The sequence below is a fragment of the Larus michahellis genome, chromosome 2 (genome assembly GCF_964199755.1).
Source record: "Larus michahellis chromosome 2, bLarMic1.1, whole genome shotgun sequence".
NCBI classification, from domain to species: domain Eukaryota; kingdom Metazoa; phylum Chordata; class Aves; order Charadriiformes; family Laridae; genus Larus; species Larus michahellis.
In genome coordinates this window covers 33,280,184-33,295,981 of record NC_133897.1, presented here as the reverse complement: position 1 = coordinate 33,295,981, position 15,798 = coordinate 33,280,184, and the positions used below count along the sequence as shown (strand labels likewise).

Here is a 15,798-nt window from a genome sequence, read left to right as displayed (position 1 = left end):
TATCATATAAACCTTTAATGAAAATAATAGTAATACTTATGGGCTCCCATGCCTATGGTCTGTTGGCATGTGGCACCCACATAGTTGTACGTTACTGAAGAGTATAGTGCGTATTATTTCCTTCTCTCCAGGTAACTGACATCGTCTACCTGACTGCTATTCATTAACTTAAGTTTGCTTAGCTCATTAATGAGATATTTGACATTTAAAACTTATAGTCAGAGCAGCACTGTATTGAATTAGCAACTTGGATCTCAGCACTGCTAACCAATACACCAAAGTAGCGGACACCAGAGCCTCACGCTAACCAAAGACAAGCACAGATGAACAATTTCCCCCATTCATCCTGTGCTGATGATTTATATCCCCTCAACCCATGCCAGAAAGCCAGTGGGTGCTACCAATTGGCCCCAGCTTGTTTCTGCCCAGCAACACCTGCAGAATGCGTCAGGCTGCTGGTCACAGGCAGCTGCATGATATGAAATAGGAGTGCAGGAACTGAAGCCCCAGCCTGCTGGCATTTGTAATGACTCGATGCATTCAACTCTGAAAACTTGGCTAATCAAAGTAGGATAGTGACAGGTCTTTCAGCCGAAAACAAGAAATGACACCTTATATCATCTTTTTCTTTCAGACTTGTTAAAAGCATGAGTGGCTCCTAACAGACAGTCGCCGTTGCAACGCTTCCATTTCAGCCGTTCTCAGCTGCCGGAATGACCTTATGGGAAGGGAGGGGAAATGACAGCTGGCTGGATCCGTCACAACTTCTGAGTCTCTGTGCTAAGCATAGCTTAAACATAGCTCAGCCCTTGGACCACTATAAACTATTTGACAAGATTTGGGACAGCGTTGCTTGTGCCAGCTACAAAAAATGCCGTTTTAAAGGAGCATTGTGCATTTGAATGCCGAGATAGAGACACGTTATCTTCACGCCAGTGGCTGGAACTGGGCCAGCAGGAGACCAGGAACACCCATCCTCCTATCAGCTCTCTGTGACGGATACTGCTTACTTAGTGTCACCACCTGTGGGAGTGTGCTTACCATTTCCAGGCCAAACAAGACTTTAAGTACACGTTGCCTTAAGTCACTCTCATTGACTTAAATAGCCAGCTACCTATTCTGACAGGGATATTACAACTGTATTTGTACAGTGTATGACCCACACGGTGGTGAAACATGAGCACCTCATAGGTAAAAGTTAATAACCATTCATTACCGTTCCAGCAATAATATCCTAATCTCGGACCACAGTATGGCATCTTTCCATTAATTTAGCTTTTATGTGGCAACAGGTCAGCTGTAGCCGAGAGTGGGACATGTCCATGTTCAATTATAAATTCACCTCTGTACCAGTTAACTTTTCTTTTGTATATGCTACATATGTAGAATCAAAAAATAATAAAATTGTAGGATTTGGAAGGCATCTCTGGAGATTGTCTACTCCAAGATCCCTGCTCTAAGCAGGGTGACCTAGAGCAGGCTGCTCAGGGGCATATCCAGTGGGTTTTGAATATGTCCAAGAATGGACGACTTTTCTGGGCAGGCTGTTCCAGTCTTCAATTATCCTCACATCACAAAAAAGAAGATCACCGTCTTTAAAGCCCTTTGATAGACTCGTTCCAGTAAGCCCACATCTCTCCTGTACCAGGGAGCCCAGAACTGGACCCAGCGTTCCAGATGTGGCCTCACTTCCTTTGACCTGCTGACAATGCTTTGCCTAAAGCAGCCCTAGGGGCTGTTGGTCACCTTTGCCATAAGGGCACGTTATTAGCTAATGTCTGACTTGCTGTTCACCAGGAACCCCAGGTCATTTTCTGCAAAGCTGCTTTCCAGATGGTTGAATCCCAGCACGTACTGGGAGAACTTTGTGCAGAACTTTGCATCACCCTTTGTTGAAGTTCATGAAGTTCCTGTTGGCCCATTTCTCCAACCTGTCAAGGTCCCCCTGCATGCTATCACAGCCGTCTGGTCTATCAAGCACTCCTCCCAACTTTGTATCTGCAGATGTGTTGAGGGTGCCCTCTTTCCATCCATTAAAGAAGATGTTAAATAATATCGGTCCCTGTATTGACCCCTGGGATAAACCACTAGTGACTGGCCTCCAGCTTGTGTGTTGCCAGTCACAACCCTTTGAGCCTGGCCGTTCAGCCAGTTTTCCCTCCCTCTCACTGTCCTCTTACTTAGTCCATACTTTAGCAGTTTTCCTGTGGGGATGTTACAGGAGATGTATCTTTTCTCGTCCAAGGTCACTGCATTGTGCTATGTCACCCCATAAAGAAAGCAGCTCAGTTCCTTCACGACAGATGATCTTTGAGAAGCCACCATCATTGATGCTGCTCCTGTGCCAGCTTCCTGCACAAACACGCTCTTTAGCAAGAAACTCAGGGTAGTGTACTGGTAAGGAATTATTAGCAGTAAAATGTTATTCTTCAAAGAAATAGAGGGAAGGACTCTCATCCCTGTGAGATGGGCTACTTTTTCAGTAAGGGGGATTTAGCCAGGAGGAACACTGAAAATTCAGCAAAATTTTATACTCACACAATCAGGGAATGCAAAAAGAGGAAGAATTCTGTCTTGGGACTATTTCAGGATTTGTAGCTCTACAAAAATGTTTAAAGGTGACCTTGGTTAAGACCTTTTAAAGGTATACGTCCCTAAAATTTTCTGTTATATTGGCAAATAAAAGATTATTTTAGGAGCCAGAATATCAGTGCAGCACATAATATAGGCAACCTAAAAGAAAAAACTAAGTAAAACAAATAAGGAAAAAAACAACAGAATGGCTTTATTCAATGAGAAGACAAACTAGTGGTCTATAATACGTCGTTAAGATACTGTGTAACAAAAGGAACTATATTATGTCGATATTTGCAGACAAGAATTGTTGTGAGAAGCCTTCAGAAGCACATTTAGCAACCTGCATTAGGAACTACCTCATAGCATGAACCAGATGGAATGGGCTCCTGTGTTACTTCAAAGATCATGTTATAAACTGTTAAATAGTTGAAGGTCAGGGACAGGATGAAGGTTACTCTTTCCATCCCCGTCCCCATGCATGATCACTGAATAACGATCACATTAAGATTCAAACTTTGTTGAAACAGAAACCTGACAGCAGACCTGTCGCTCCACCTCTCTAAGTAACCTGTGCCAGTGCTACATGATCCTCCTCATGAAGATGATTTTCCTGATGTCCACTATGAACCTCCCAAGCCACAGCTCACGGTCCTCAAACTGATGGAATAGTTTGGATCCTTCATCTTTGTAGCACCCGTTCAAGTAGTTGCAGGCTGCTATTAGATAGTCCCTTATCCTCCTCTTGGACAGATTAGACAAGCCCAGACAACTTCTTGGATTTTAGTAGAAGAGGTCAGTTGTGACATTAAGCAGAAATGTAGAGTACTGCACTTGGGGCACTGGACAATGGGTTCAGCTGGAATTTCACTGAGCAGATGTTACTACTCATTGACAAAAAATCTTAAAAAATAAAAAAACCCCACCCAAACACAACCAGTAACAAGACCCAACCATGATGGAATCCCTTATTTTTGTAAACCTTCAGGTAAGCTAGTAAGAATGAAGAGAATAAAGAGAATCCCATCCCTTACTACTTAGGGACCAATTCTGGGAGTCAGAGCTGACATCACGCCACTGATACTCACTAGAAGCCAGAGTCTAATGATCTTTGAGGTAAAGCTGAGGAAAACTGAGAGAGTCTGGGCTACAGATAACCGAACATAAATTCAAAATAGGAGCAATAAATAGAAGGAGGCACACAGAGGGATGACAGTCAGGTGGCAGCTTCAGGAGGCTCACTGACTTACATTGTGGCTCAGATACTTGCCCGAAATAGAGCCTATCATCCAAGGACCAGGGGAGACAGGTTTTATAAACAAGTTAGATTAACAGAAAGGCGTTAATTAAAAACTGTCCATGTGATACTAAGTACAAAACTAAGCTGTCCAAAACATAAAGGTCTTCCCATCATCCTCATACATTACAATACAGCAAAAATAGGAAACTGCCGGATTATAGATTTCGAGCAATACTAAAAATTGAATATTAGTTGTTCAGACAGGGGAGGAGTCATTGGCTCTAATCTTGGAGTACAGCAAATCTGGTTTTAAACACAGCTAGTTATTTCAATTAATTAAAATGCATTTACTTAAACTTAAGTACAAGAATTTCAGGCAGGAAGGCTTGATGATTGCAACGAACTTGCCCAGTTGAGAAGACTAGATAAACAGTCTTCTCCGCAGGCTGTGGCACACCCCCAGCTTCCCAGTCCTTCTCATCAAAGAATCCCTCTTTACTCATTCACTGCCTCCCTGTGGGACTGAATAAAACATTTCAAAGTGACATCTAAATGTTGCCAGGATCAGCCTTTCTCTTACCAAACACAAGCTGAGCAATTAAGTTCTACATAAGCTGAAAACCTTGAGACTCCTTGGTGTAACAGGTCGTGATAGTTTCCTCGCTGTTGTGGAAAAGGACCTTAAGCAATACAAGAGCAAGTAGATTTACTATGAGCATTCAAATGACTTACTGGTTTTAAAACACACCATTCAGGAAGTCTTACAGACATACCAGTACTTCACAGTTCAAAACAGAGTATAATATAAGAACTGGTTGCAAGATAAATCCCTGCCTGTTAAGGATGCTCTATGCTTGCATTCCAGCTTGCCAATTTCTATCACGCGGTGGTGATTTGTATTTTAAACGTGGGAAAGCATGTCTTCAGAGATATCAAAATCCTGATGGATTGTTTTTTTTTGTTTTGAAAGCAGTGATTAAAGTGTCAGAAAGACATATTTTAAATCCTAAACGTCTCTTCTGCTATCCAATTTGAAAAATACTACCAATAAACTGCAGGTACTGCAAGTTCATTGAGTAATTCATTCAACGAAAAAGAGGAAAGTGTTAGGCTGACATATTTTGGGAAATCATCATTCTTCAAGACAAATCATCAGATTCTTAGCAGATATTTACCTGAACTCCAGTTACCAGCTTTAAGTGTTCAGCAGTAGAAATCTGCTGAACTTTTGACTTTCCAGCTCTGTACTGAAATGCAGCTTTGTACTGAGTACAAAGTAGACAGGAGAATGGTTGAACTATCATCTTCCAACTCTCAGGAGAATGTCTGGACCACTTATAAGATACCAAGTTCTTCCTAATCACTCCTTTCATAATACTCTCCATTTGCAAGTATTAGCAAAAGTTTCCTGAGCTGATGTGAGAAAAATCACTTTCTTGCCTAACAGACCAATGGCTAAGCTGGAAAAGTGGGGTATCTGGGGTCTGGTACCTGCTCCAGCATAAATGACTATCATACAAAAAGAAACGGTCTTGACATTAGTGACCGGGAACATCGATCACCATGCCATATCCCAATGCAGAGAGCACCTACCTATAACCTTCAAGGTAAGGATTTGAATTATTTCCGGGGGGGGGAGGGGGATGAGGGAATAGAATGGGACCTGCATCTGCCATAGGTGTCAGAGGTGTCTCAGCTCCTAAATTTTGAGGTGGAAGGCTTCTACTAAAGATCTACCAGACCTTTATAGCAAAAGAGGAAAAATCTTCTGGGATAGTCCTATTTTGTTCCTAGCTCTCCTGGGGCAATTCCTGCAGGATTTAGTCACTGAGGTAGAGAAAGTAGCCCCTGGTAAGTGGACATAAGTTAACTCAACAGCCGGGTACAGTCTCAGGACCTAAGCAGAGAGCTGTGGGAAAGGCCGAGTTCCCCTCTCTCTTCATTAGCAAGGCACAAGGATGGTTTAGAGACATGTTCAACTAGCTCCGTTGGGATCACTGGCGTTGAGCTGACAGGAAAGTCCCTGTGAGTAGCTGTATTTCAATTATTGAGTGTTTTACAGAGCAGCACAAAGCTATGTGGAAATAGGTTATGGGAAGTACATCTCCTGAAAACAGCAAAGCAAAGGTGCAAATTAAATGGAAATAGATCTAAGGCAGGAGCAAATGAGTGGGTGAGGGCTTAGTTTTAAAAATGCATTTTTAGACAAAACCCAATTTTTAAAAAAGCGTGTGAGTGGGAGCCTACCTGCTCATTATCTCTTCACACAACCAGAGAACAATTAGAACTTCTGTTACAGGCTTTAAAACACCAAATGCTATTATGTGTGACCTGAGAAGATAGTCAACAAGAGTGTATTAAATTGCAATTATAAATTGCCAGAGCTGAGAACAAGGTTTTCAAAACAGGTACCTAATTTTTGACTCATACATCTGCATTGAAGTGGATTAAGGATGTAACATCACTGTCCAAAGTAAGCACTCACATGTGCAAATTCAGATCTTCGAAACATATTTTGGTACGTGTTTTAGAAGAAAAACTGGGTGGATGGGATTTGAAGCTAAGAAAATGCATCTCTGAATCTTCAAGGACAAGCGCTGGAGGAGGAGCAGAGATTGATATGCAATCTCGTTCTCTCATTTAATTTATCAGGCTGTAGATGACACGAAACATACAAAAAGGGGAGCTAAAATGACTGGCCTCCCTGGGAGGTTTGGTTTCACCCTTCTAATAAGTCAAGCATTGACGCAAAGCACAGTACTACTGTACATTTGTAAGGAACAGCAATATTATTTTTTTTTGCTTGAGCGCACCATCTTGCTTCTGCACCTCCTTTTCCTAACTACTATTTATAAAATATTAAAGGAAAAAACAAACAAAAAAACCAAACAAACAACAATCTTGATCCAAAGCACTACATTCTTTTCAGTATATTCATAAAAATTGGGCGCCACTAGCAGCCATCAGAGAGCACTGTGAATTTCAAACAGGAAAATCCATATCTGATGGATTTCATCTACCCAGCTGAGTAATGTTAAGTGGTCACTGCCCGTGAACATGTGATTTTAATCTCACTGAAATATATGAGGCGTGCACCAAGGAGAACATACTGTAGTTTCAATATACATTGCTGAGGATAGAGTCCATTGACCTCTGAAGAAGGACCATCTACAGCCAGTGCAACACTAGGGGTGGTCTTCAGACACCTGAAAAGGTCTCATTTTCCTAAGCGTTGTACTGCATTATATGCACATCTCAAGCTAAAATGGTTGATTTTCATGGTGTAGTTAAAAATAAATGTCTACACAACTAATTAAACATGGAATTTTAAATGAAAGTTTATTTAGACCTCCACTTGTGAACACTGTTTGTTGTTACAGCATCCAAATACATTTTTGTGGAGATCTTTACAAACTTTCTTTTGGGTTTTATTACAGTTTCCCTGTGTGGTGTTATATGTGCACGTGTACACATATATCTGTATAATGTGCATAGCTAATTATCTAATTAACATCTGAAGTTCTGACTCATCAATTTAACTTTTTCAGAGGACTAAAAGAACAGGAACCCATATTGGTTTTCTAGCCAATCAAAAAAAGACAAATCACTCTTCAGGCAAATCAGGAGTCTTGACTTAGGCTTACTTGGACTTGGATCTTTGCCAACATTGTAAAATCACCTCTCAAAAAATGTCCCAAAAGTCTATAGAAAGATCTCTGAGCTTCAGATGCAGTGTCTGGCAGGAAACTGTAATGTTACTTAATGACAAACTTAATCCTGAATGTTTTGGTGGGGGGAAAAAAGTGGAAAGTTTAGCTCTTTGGAAGTAGTATTCAAATTCAAAGGTTGTGGGTGGAGTTGGGGTGTGTGAAGGTGCATAAATAGGCAGTAGGAAGGGCAGCATTCACACTGCAACCGGGATCACCTTCGCACCCTGGCCCGCGTCTGGGAGAGTAAACAAGGTAAGGCACCGTGCGCTCCGGCTGCTTGAGAAAGTACCTGGGGAGCTGCGAGAGCAGGATGCCGGGGGCTGGGGCAGCCGATCGATGGGAAGAAAAGGCTGCAGCCACACAGGCACAGTTCAGCACAGCTTGCTAGGAAGAAAAAAATGTGTAGAGAAGTGTTGGCTTGTGCGGGCTAAAAGAGACAGGAGAGGAAGGAGTCTTTTTGGAGGGTGAAGAACTTAGCAAAATGCACATAGCCTTCCAGAGGCGAAGTTTTTAAAGAGTAGGTTTAACGTTCCTCTGTCATTGTTTTCTGCATTCTGCATCAGCAAAGGCATAAAATTTGCATGGTCTTTGATTTCCTGGTTGTCCCATACCTTTTTTTTTTTTTTAGAGAAGCGTTTTTAGAGAAGCATTACTTCCGCTATACAACTCTAGCCAAAACAACTCTTGAGGCAACCCTGAAAATCCACTAATTTAACTTTATGCAATTTTCTCCCTTGCCAAGGAGACTTTTCTTAGGTCAGAAAGGCAGTCTGCTGCAAAAGTTATATTTCATGCCCTTGAAACAGTGACTCGTTGGATGTTTGAGGTCTACGGGACATCTCAGTAGGAAAGGGCACTGTACCACTGACAGAAACTCAGCTAATGCCTCCTCCTGCAGCTCCTACCCAGAAAAATGCTTCTGTTTCCCTGGACTTTCATTTTCATTGTCTGAATTTTAAAAACTGTCAGCCTGTTGTAATTTTTGCATGAATCTTTTGAATTTGCTGTATTGCTCTTGGAATATCTCAGGTCTTCCTACTGAAGCCATCACACTGGTACTCTAGTTTCTAGGAGGAAGTTTAATGAGAAAACATAGGCTCATGTTGCTAAAGTATTTTCCCCCTTCAAAGAAGCATCCCAGCTGAAACATCGAGGAAGTTCCCGTCAGACATGTCTCATTTCCATCTCCATGCCCCAGAGTCAAGCTCAGAAAAAGCCCTCTGCTTTCTGTTGCTTAAACCGGCAAATTGCATTTCAGTTCTCGCTGTCCCACACAGCAGCTCCTCCCCACTCTTTTTAGTATAGATTCTACTGGGTTTATCTTTAAGGATTAGATCATTCTTTTAAGGGGGAAGACAGGATCAGGAGCTTCAACAGCAGCATTACACTGTGCCTATGCCAATGTCTCACCGTAAAGCCTAGCTTAACATTCTGGCTTCTCATTTGAGTTACTACCGCTGCAAAACGAGGGAAGAGCTGAGATAAGTTATTTTTTCAGCAGCTGGGCTGCAAAAGTACTTGGTTATGATAACACTGGGAGATCAAGGTATACTGTGAACTTAATAGGACTTGAAAGTACTTTTGGAATTGCCAAAACTCCATTATTTTACTGAGCAAATGCAATATATGTGAATAGAAGAGACAGAAACTAACGCATACGTGCTTGAAAGGACCACGGCCCAACGGCATGAAGAGAGCAGTAGAAAGCAGCCAGGTCTTTCGTGGCACTTTGCTAACCAAACCTCCCACTTCAGGTTCCCCCAAGCCCAGGCCCCTGCCTGCAGCAGTTCGTTTCAGCCCGGACTCACCCTGCTGCATACTTGTGACTTGACCTGCCGCTCTACCCCATCCTTATCTGGTGTGTGCCCCAAAGCAGGCAGCAGCCCCGGAGGCACAACAGGTTTCCCTCAGGTTTCTCTCCTCTCTTCCAGGAGGAGCCATGGAGAAGAGTTACACCTCCATGTTCCTGCTGCTGGTGGCCATCTCCTGTGCTCTGGCAAAGGATGTGGGCAAGAAGGAGGCAAAGGAGACTACTGCTAAACCGAAACTGCCTCAGACACTCTCCAGAGGTAAAAATCAGACAATCAAACAAAGAGAAACCCACCCCAAATTTAAAAAAAAAAAAAAAAAGTGTAATCAGCTAAAGTTTTGACTCCTATACTATTTTAATAAATTAATTTTCTTGCAACTCATTATGCAAACACAATTTCTAGTATTTCCTAGCACCCCTCCCCGCTTCATTCCTGATTTAAAGCCCCCTGGCAAGCGTGGCTGTTCAAAGCCCTTTGTCGTTAGCCGCCGGCGGGACGCGAACCCGCGGCCCCCGATCCCGCTTATAACGCGCCGCCCGTTCTCCCCCCGCAGGCTGGGGGGACCAGCTCATCTGGACGCAGACGTACGAGGAAGCCCTTTTCCGCTCCAAGCACAGGTACCGCGCCCCGCTCCGCGCCCCACCGCGCCCCGCTCCGCGCCCCCTAGCGCCTCCCCGGCCCCTAACGAGGACTCTCTTCTTTTCCAGCAACAAACCCCTGATGATTATCCACCACTTGGACGAGTGCCCGCACAGCCAAGGTAAATCCCTTTGCACGGAGGCAAAAAAAAAAAAAAAAAAATTAAAAAAATTAAAAAATCGGCTGGTTTTTGGTTTCTGGATAAATGCTGCTTTAAAGAAAATCAGCTCACATTCTGCTTGCAGAGTAAGCCTTCGTGAAATGCTGGTTTTCACAAGCGCGTGGAGCGTTCTTCAAGTTGCTGTCCCACGTAGGTATCTTCCAATGTGCAGAAATGAGATAAAAATGGTAATTCAGAACGACGCGAGACAGGATGGGGACAGGAACAAGCCCGGGTCAGCAGGTTTTGACCTGGGACAAGTCTGGTTTTGGATCCCGTCACAACCAGCCAAAACCAACAGCAAGAGCTGCAGTAGTGAAAACCAGTCATTTATTGGAAAGGACGTATTCAGCTTTCACTTTCACTGATGATTGAGACTGAATCCGACCAGGGACTGAATCAAACCAGGCTGAAACCGAGCTCTTGCTGGATTTCTGCTCACTGGGACTGCTCTTTTCCCAGAGTTTCTGAATTTCTGTGAGGGCCCTTCTTCCTGCAAGCCAATCCATGTGGCAAGACCTTTGTGTCCATCCAGAGCTCCGGCATCTCCAGAAGGATCTTTGTACAAGCATTAAAATCCTTTCAAACATCTCAGGCTGAAGTCCGACACCTCCACACTGGATTTTCTGTGCCTTGAGAACTGTAGCCAGAAACTGCGGTATCAGACCAGGAGGTTTAAAGGGTCAAATGCCCAAATTCAGGCTTGTGCAGGCAAATTTAAGAGCTGCACTATCGGAAGGAAGGAGGGACGTTTTGTACTGTTGTACTGCAGAATATACACGAGTTGATCATCTTCCAGCGGAATGGACTTAAAAATCTTCATTTGTCCCAGTTGTAAACTGGGAATTCTCATTTTGATTCCACCAGTTTGTTTGAATTTCTTTTTCAAGGATAATATATTTCAGGGGCATATTTTTAACTTTCATTCCCGTTTTGTTTGCACTCTAGCCCTCAAGAAGGCCTTTGCTGAACACAAAGATATACAGAAACTGGCTGAAAAATTCATTCTCCTGAACCTTGTGGTAAGTTTCCCCGTTACACTTCATTAAGTGACAGCAATAAAGTTCTATTTTTAATTATGGCTTCTCTAGCTATAATTAGTTTAATAGCTCGTGTTGGCTAGGAAAATGGCCATTGCTGAAGCATGACAGATTTAGTAATAAGTCTCTTTCATCTGCAGCTATCATAAGCTCAAAATATGAGGGAATTCGAAGTTTAATAATAACATGGACTGTTGTTATCAATTTTCAACTCCAGTTGTTAAAAGACTGCATCCCAGACAGTTAATCTCTTAAACTGCAAAATGTATTATTTAAGCTCTGTTTCGTAACACAAAGTACAATGAAAAAAAGAAATATTTCTGTACCATGCCCTCCTGCAGTCTTGACTGGGAACTTTATCTGTTTTCTTTAAGTATGAAACCACAGACAAGAATCTTTCTCCTGATGGCCAGTACGTCCCTCGGATTTTGTTCATAGGTGAGTACCTCCAGCACCAAAGCTGGTCTCAGATGGAAGCCCCTGCTGTGCCATGCATCTCAAATCCTCGGGCTTAGCACAGGAATTTATTCCATGAGAAATAGAAGGTTAGAAACCGTGGGTTTGTTGGATGACAATTCAAAGCAAAGCCAGCCGGGTCATTAGCTTCACAGGTCCAGCATTCCTCCCTCGTGGATTCCATGAGCAATGTAATTCCTTCCATCGTGTCATGGAAATGACCTTTATAAATCTAGGTCACGATGACCTTTTTCAGCAGACCAAAGCAACTGCCATATTATCTCTCCCTTTATTGTTTCTTTTTTAATGACATTTGTTGCCTGAAAGTAGCCTCAGCTTATAGGGTTAATTCAGGTACTATGCAGTGGCACAGGGTGTAAAGCTGATCAACGTTGATCAGAATAAAACCCGTCCCCTTCTTAATAAACCTGCAAACACAACACTTACTTAAAATTGAAATGTCGGTGACTGTGTAGAAGAACGATTTCTTGGTTGTTGGTGGCGTCAGACTTGTCTTGCAGAAACATTTAGGAAGGAAGCAGAAGTGCAGAAAGGTTTGTTTCCTTCTGCTTGAAGGTTGGTCCTCTGCCTCCGCAACTTCTCCCATCCTTTTTTCCAGATCCTTCCCTGACTGTGAGAGCAGATATTACTGGAAGATACTCAAACCGTCTCTACGCATACGAGCCCTCTGACATTTCATTGTGTAAGTAGCGTATTCTGAAATATTCTGAAAGCAGTCACATTTTTCACGCCACAAGGAGTAACACCAGGCATTAACAGACTCTCACAATCGGTGCTTGGTGAAATACAGTGAACCAGGATTAAAATTAAAGGGGACGCTAGACGTAGACTCAGTGGGGTGAAGGGAATGATGGCAGAGCCCTAGAGCCTTAAACATCCATCTGTTTGAAGAGAAAGCACACGTCCGTAGGAACTTGCATAATTTAGCAGGTCTCAGCGCAAGCGGCAGCGAGAACTCCTGCACACAAGCTCTGCCGGGCCAGGCCAGGGAATCTGCTGGGAGCAGGGAAGGGGGGTGAACCACAGCCCTCACCCCAGCACGGCTCCGGTCCCCGCCCTGCCAACAGCCCTGGGTTTGCAATAACCCACCTATTAAAATTCCAGTCAAAATTAAACAGATGACAATTCACAAAACGCTTGGAAGAGCACAGTGCATCAGAATCCATTCAGCAATAGGCATGTGAGCAAAAGCTTTAATAGCACTGAAATTTTCTCTATGGTGTTTGTAGTCACTGGCAGAGGAGGTTGCAACAAAAATAACATGTATGAATATTTCATTTCTAGTGTATTCAAATATGCAGAAAGCGCTGAAACTCATGAAGACTGAACTGTAAGGGGAAGAAGGAAGCCCTTAAATGCTCTGAAGTCTGATCTTCCATCTCTTTTCCACTCATTGAAACTGGTGAAGAGACTATTTAGAGTGATATTTAGTGATGTATAGTGCTGGTTTATATACATAAACACTACAGTTTTACATTAGCACTTTTGTACTGGGCAGCATTTTTAAAAGCTGGAGGCTTTTAATTTAAGGCGTACAGAAGAATACTGTATGATCCAACTGTAAAAATGATTTTTTTAAAAAATAAATCCATTCCAAGTGTTTCCATACAAAACGTTGCTGTGTTTTGTATTTTTTCCTCATTATTATAAAGAGTAAAATCACTGTGTTACTTGAGACCACGGCTTGCAATTTTACATCCAAGCACTTTGGAAGACAAAGGGCTGTTGTTGGTTAACCCTGGCCAGCAGCTCAGCCCCACGCCGCCGCTGCTCTCTCCCCTCCAGAGGGATGGGGGAGAGAACTGGGAGAGTAAAAGTCAGAGAACTCATAGGTGGAGATAAAGACAGTTTAATAGGTTGAGCAAAAGCTGTGCACGCAAGCAAAGCAAAACAAGGAATTCATTCACTGCTTCCCATCGGCAGGCAGGTGTTCAGCCATCTCCAGGAGAGCAGGGCTCCATCACGCGTAACGCCTACTTGGGAAGACAAACACCATAACTCTGAACATCCCCCCTTCCCCCAGCTTTTACGGCTGAACATGATGTCATATGATATGGGTTATCCCTTTGGTCAACTGGGGTCAGCTGTCTCAGCTGTGCCCCCTCCCAGCTTCTTGTGCCCCCCCAGCCTACTCGCTGGCAGGGCAGTGTGAGAAGCAGAAAAGGCCTCATTGCTGTGTAAGTGTCAGCAACAACTAAAACATCAGGACAGGCTGAGAGAGTTGGGGTTGTTCTGCCTGGAGAAGAGAAGGCTCCGCAGAGACCTTATAGCAGCCTTCCAGTACCTAAAGGGGGCCTACAGCAAGGATGGGGAGGGACTCTTCATCAGGGAGTGTAATGATAGGACACAGGGCAACGGTTTCAAACTGAAAGTGGGTAGATTTAGATTGGATATTAGGAAGAAATTCTTTATTGTGAGGGTGGTGAGGCACTGGAACAGGTTGCCCAGAGAAGCTGTGGATGTCCCATCCTGGAAGTGTTCAAGGCCAGGCTGGATGGGGCTTTTTGCAGCCTGGTCTAGTGGGAGGTGTCCCTGCCCATGGCAGGGGGGCTGGAACTAGATGATCTTTAAGGTCCCTTCCAACCCGAACCATTCTGTGATTCGGTGGTCACAAATCCAAAGCATAGCACCTCACAAGCTACAATGAAGAAAATTAACTCTACCCAGCCAAACTCAGTACAAGAAAGCAGCTGTTTACCTCCAGTTTCAGGAGCTAGCTAAACTCTGGATTGCTCAGCCTGCTTTATCACCATTTATTTTCTCATAGCACCAACCTATGTCGAGCTCTCATCGTTAGCCCTTTCTTTACAGTTAGCTAAGAAGCAGTGCAAAACTTTCACAGAAAAGTACTTGAGACTAGAGGATGGGATTGTTCATACAGGTTGTTTCTTTTTCTTTAAACTGGCTGTATTCTGAAGTGATCCAAGGATCACCTTATCTACCTGAACATTATTTTTAAAGATGAAGAACTGCTTCCCTTAAAAGATTCCTGCTTACATCGCAATTCAGTAAAGCCTTGAGATGATTAATAGAAGTGATACTGTATTGACTATACAGCTGGTTTCATGATTGTGTTATGGCTTGTAAGTGTATTTACAAGCCCAAAAGGGACAGAAGTCAGAACTAATAGAAAGCCTACAGCTGAACGCCACGGGAGTACAGACCATCTCAAGACTTAGGCCAACAGGAGACTTCCCCACCTCCAATATCTAAGAGCTCAGAAGCAGCACTAGTGAGAAACACTGCCCAGGACTATACCTGCACTATCTTCTCAGCTTTTTGGCAATATCAGCCATTATTACCACTACTGTTACCATTACTACTACTACCAGTCATAATAATCACAACAGAGAAGTACACTCGTGAGGGTAGGACAGGCAAGAGAAGCAAGGGCTTCAGCTCAAGGGAATTGCTCAGCAAAATTAGAAGCAAGGCACCTGCTGATACACCTTTGGCAAGGCATGTGAATCCTACCAACCAGAAAATCCCAAGTGGTACCTGGAAATGACCCCAGAGATGCAACTGAGTATGCCTTCAGCAGTTCAGTGAGACATTCCTTTTTATTGCAGCATCCTTTAATTGTAATGAGGGAATTCCTTGCTGCACAAAGGTCTTTCCTTTCCTTCCCAAGCAGAAGACGGGAAAAAAGGATGTAGCATGGGCAGAAATATTCTCTTGAAGCAGCTATCAGCCACAAAATGCAAAAAAGGTGTTTATACCACTGAGCAGAGCGACAGCACTGAGGGAGGCTGGAGCAATTGGTTACCAGAATAATCTTTATCTACTTGACTCAAAGTTGCTAGAGCTGTGTAACTGATAGAAAACAAAAGCTGCTGTCCATGCCACCACATTTTTAAAAGTCTGGTTTTATGACTCTACCGAAGTAGCATCATTTTCTTAAGCAAAGTAAACGGCATAATATAAGGCATATTCTACAAGGTTCTACTAGTCTACATGCTATAGATGCAAATACACAAGCTAGATCAGCCTGTAAGTATCAAGAAATTTTTGAATCTCAAATTCCTTTTTTGCACTCAATACTATGGCTTTATAGTTTGCTTTTCACCTCAGACAAATTTTCAAGAATCTTAATAGTTAAATGGTGAACTTAATTCTGCTCTTTTCATTCTCTTCTCTAAATAGATTA

The 15,798-nt window shown here is 43.0% G+C and overlaps 1 protein-coding gene across 1 annotated transcript; it reads left to right on the top strand.

Annotated features, from left to right (window-relative positions):
* The first annotated feature begins 9,162 nt into the window (after window positions 1–9,162).
* AGR2 (anterior gradient 2, protein disulphide isomerase family member) lies at window positions 9,163–12,985 on the top strand. The gene is made up of 7 exons (XM_074573447.1): window positions 9,163–9,593; window positions 9,889–9,952; window positions 10,043–10,095; window positions 11,083–11,156; window positions 11,549–11,612; window positions 12,250–12,333; window positions 12,936–12,985. The coding sequence occupies exons 1-7, from the start codon at window positions 9,464–9,466 to the stop codon at window positions 12,983–12,985; spliced, it is 519 nt and encodes a 172-aa protein (XP_074429548.1). The 5' UTR covers window positions 9,163–9,463.
* Window positions 12,986–15,798: the final 2,813 nt, after the last annotated feature.

Bases quoted from the DNA above. Each gene is read 5' to 3' on its own strand.
- AGR2 (XM_074573447.1), top strand. From the start codon at position 9,464: ATGGAGAAGAGTTACACCTCCATGTTCCTGCTGCTGGTGGCCATCTCC. The intron at 9,953-10,042 runs GTACCGCGCCCC...CTTCTTTTCCAG, and splicing joins CTTTTCCGCTCCAAGCACAG to CAACAAACCCCTGATGATTA. The intron at 11,157-11,548 runs GTAAGTTTCCCC...GTTTTCTTTAAG, and splicing joins TCATTCTCCTGAACCTTGTG to TATGAAACCACAGACAAGAA.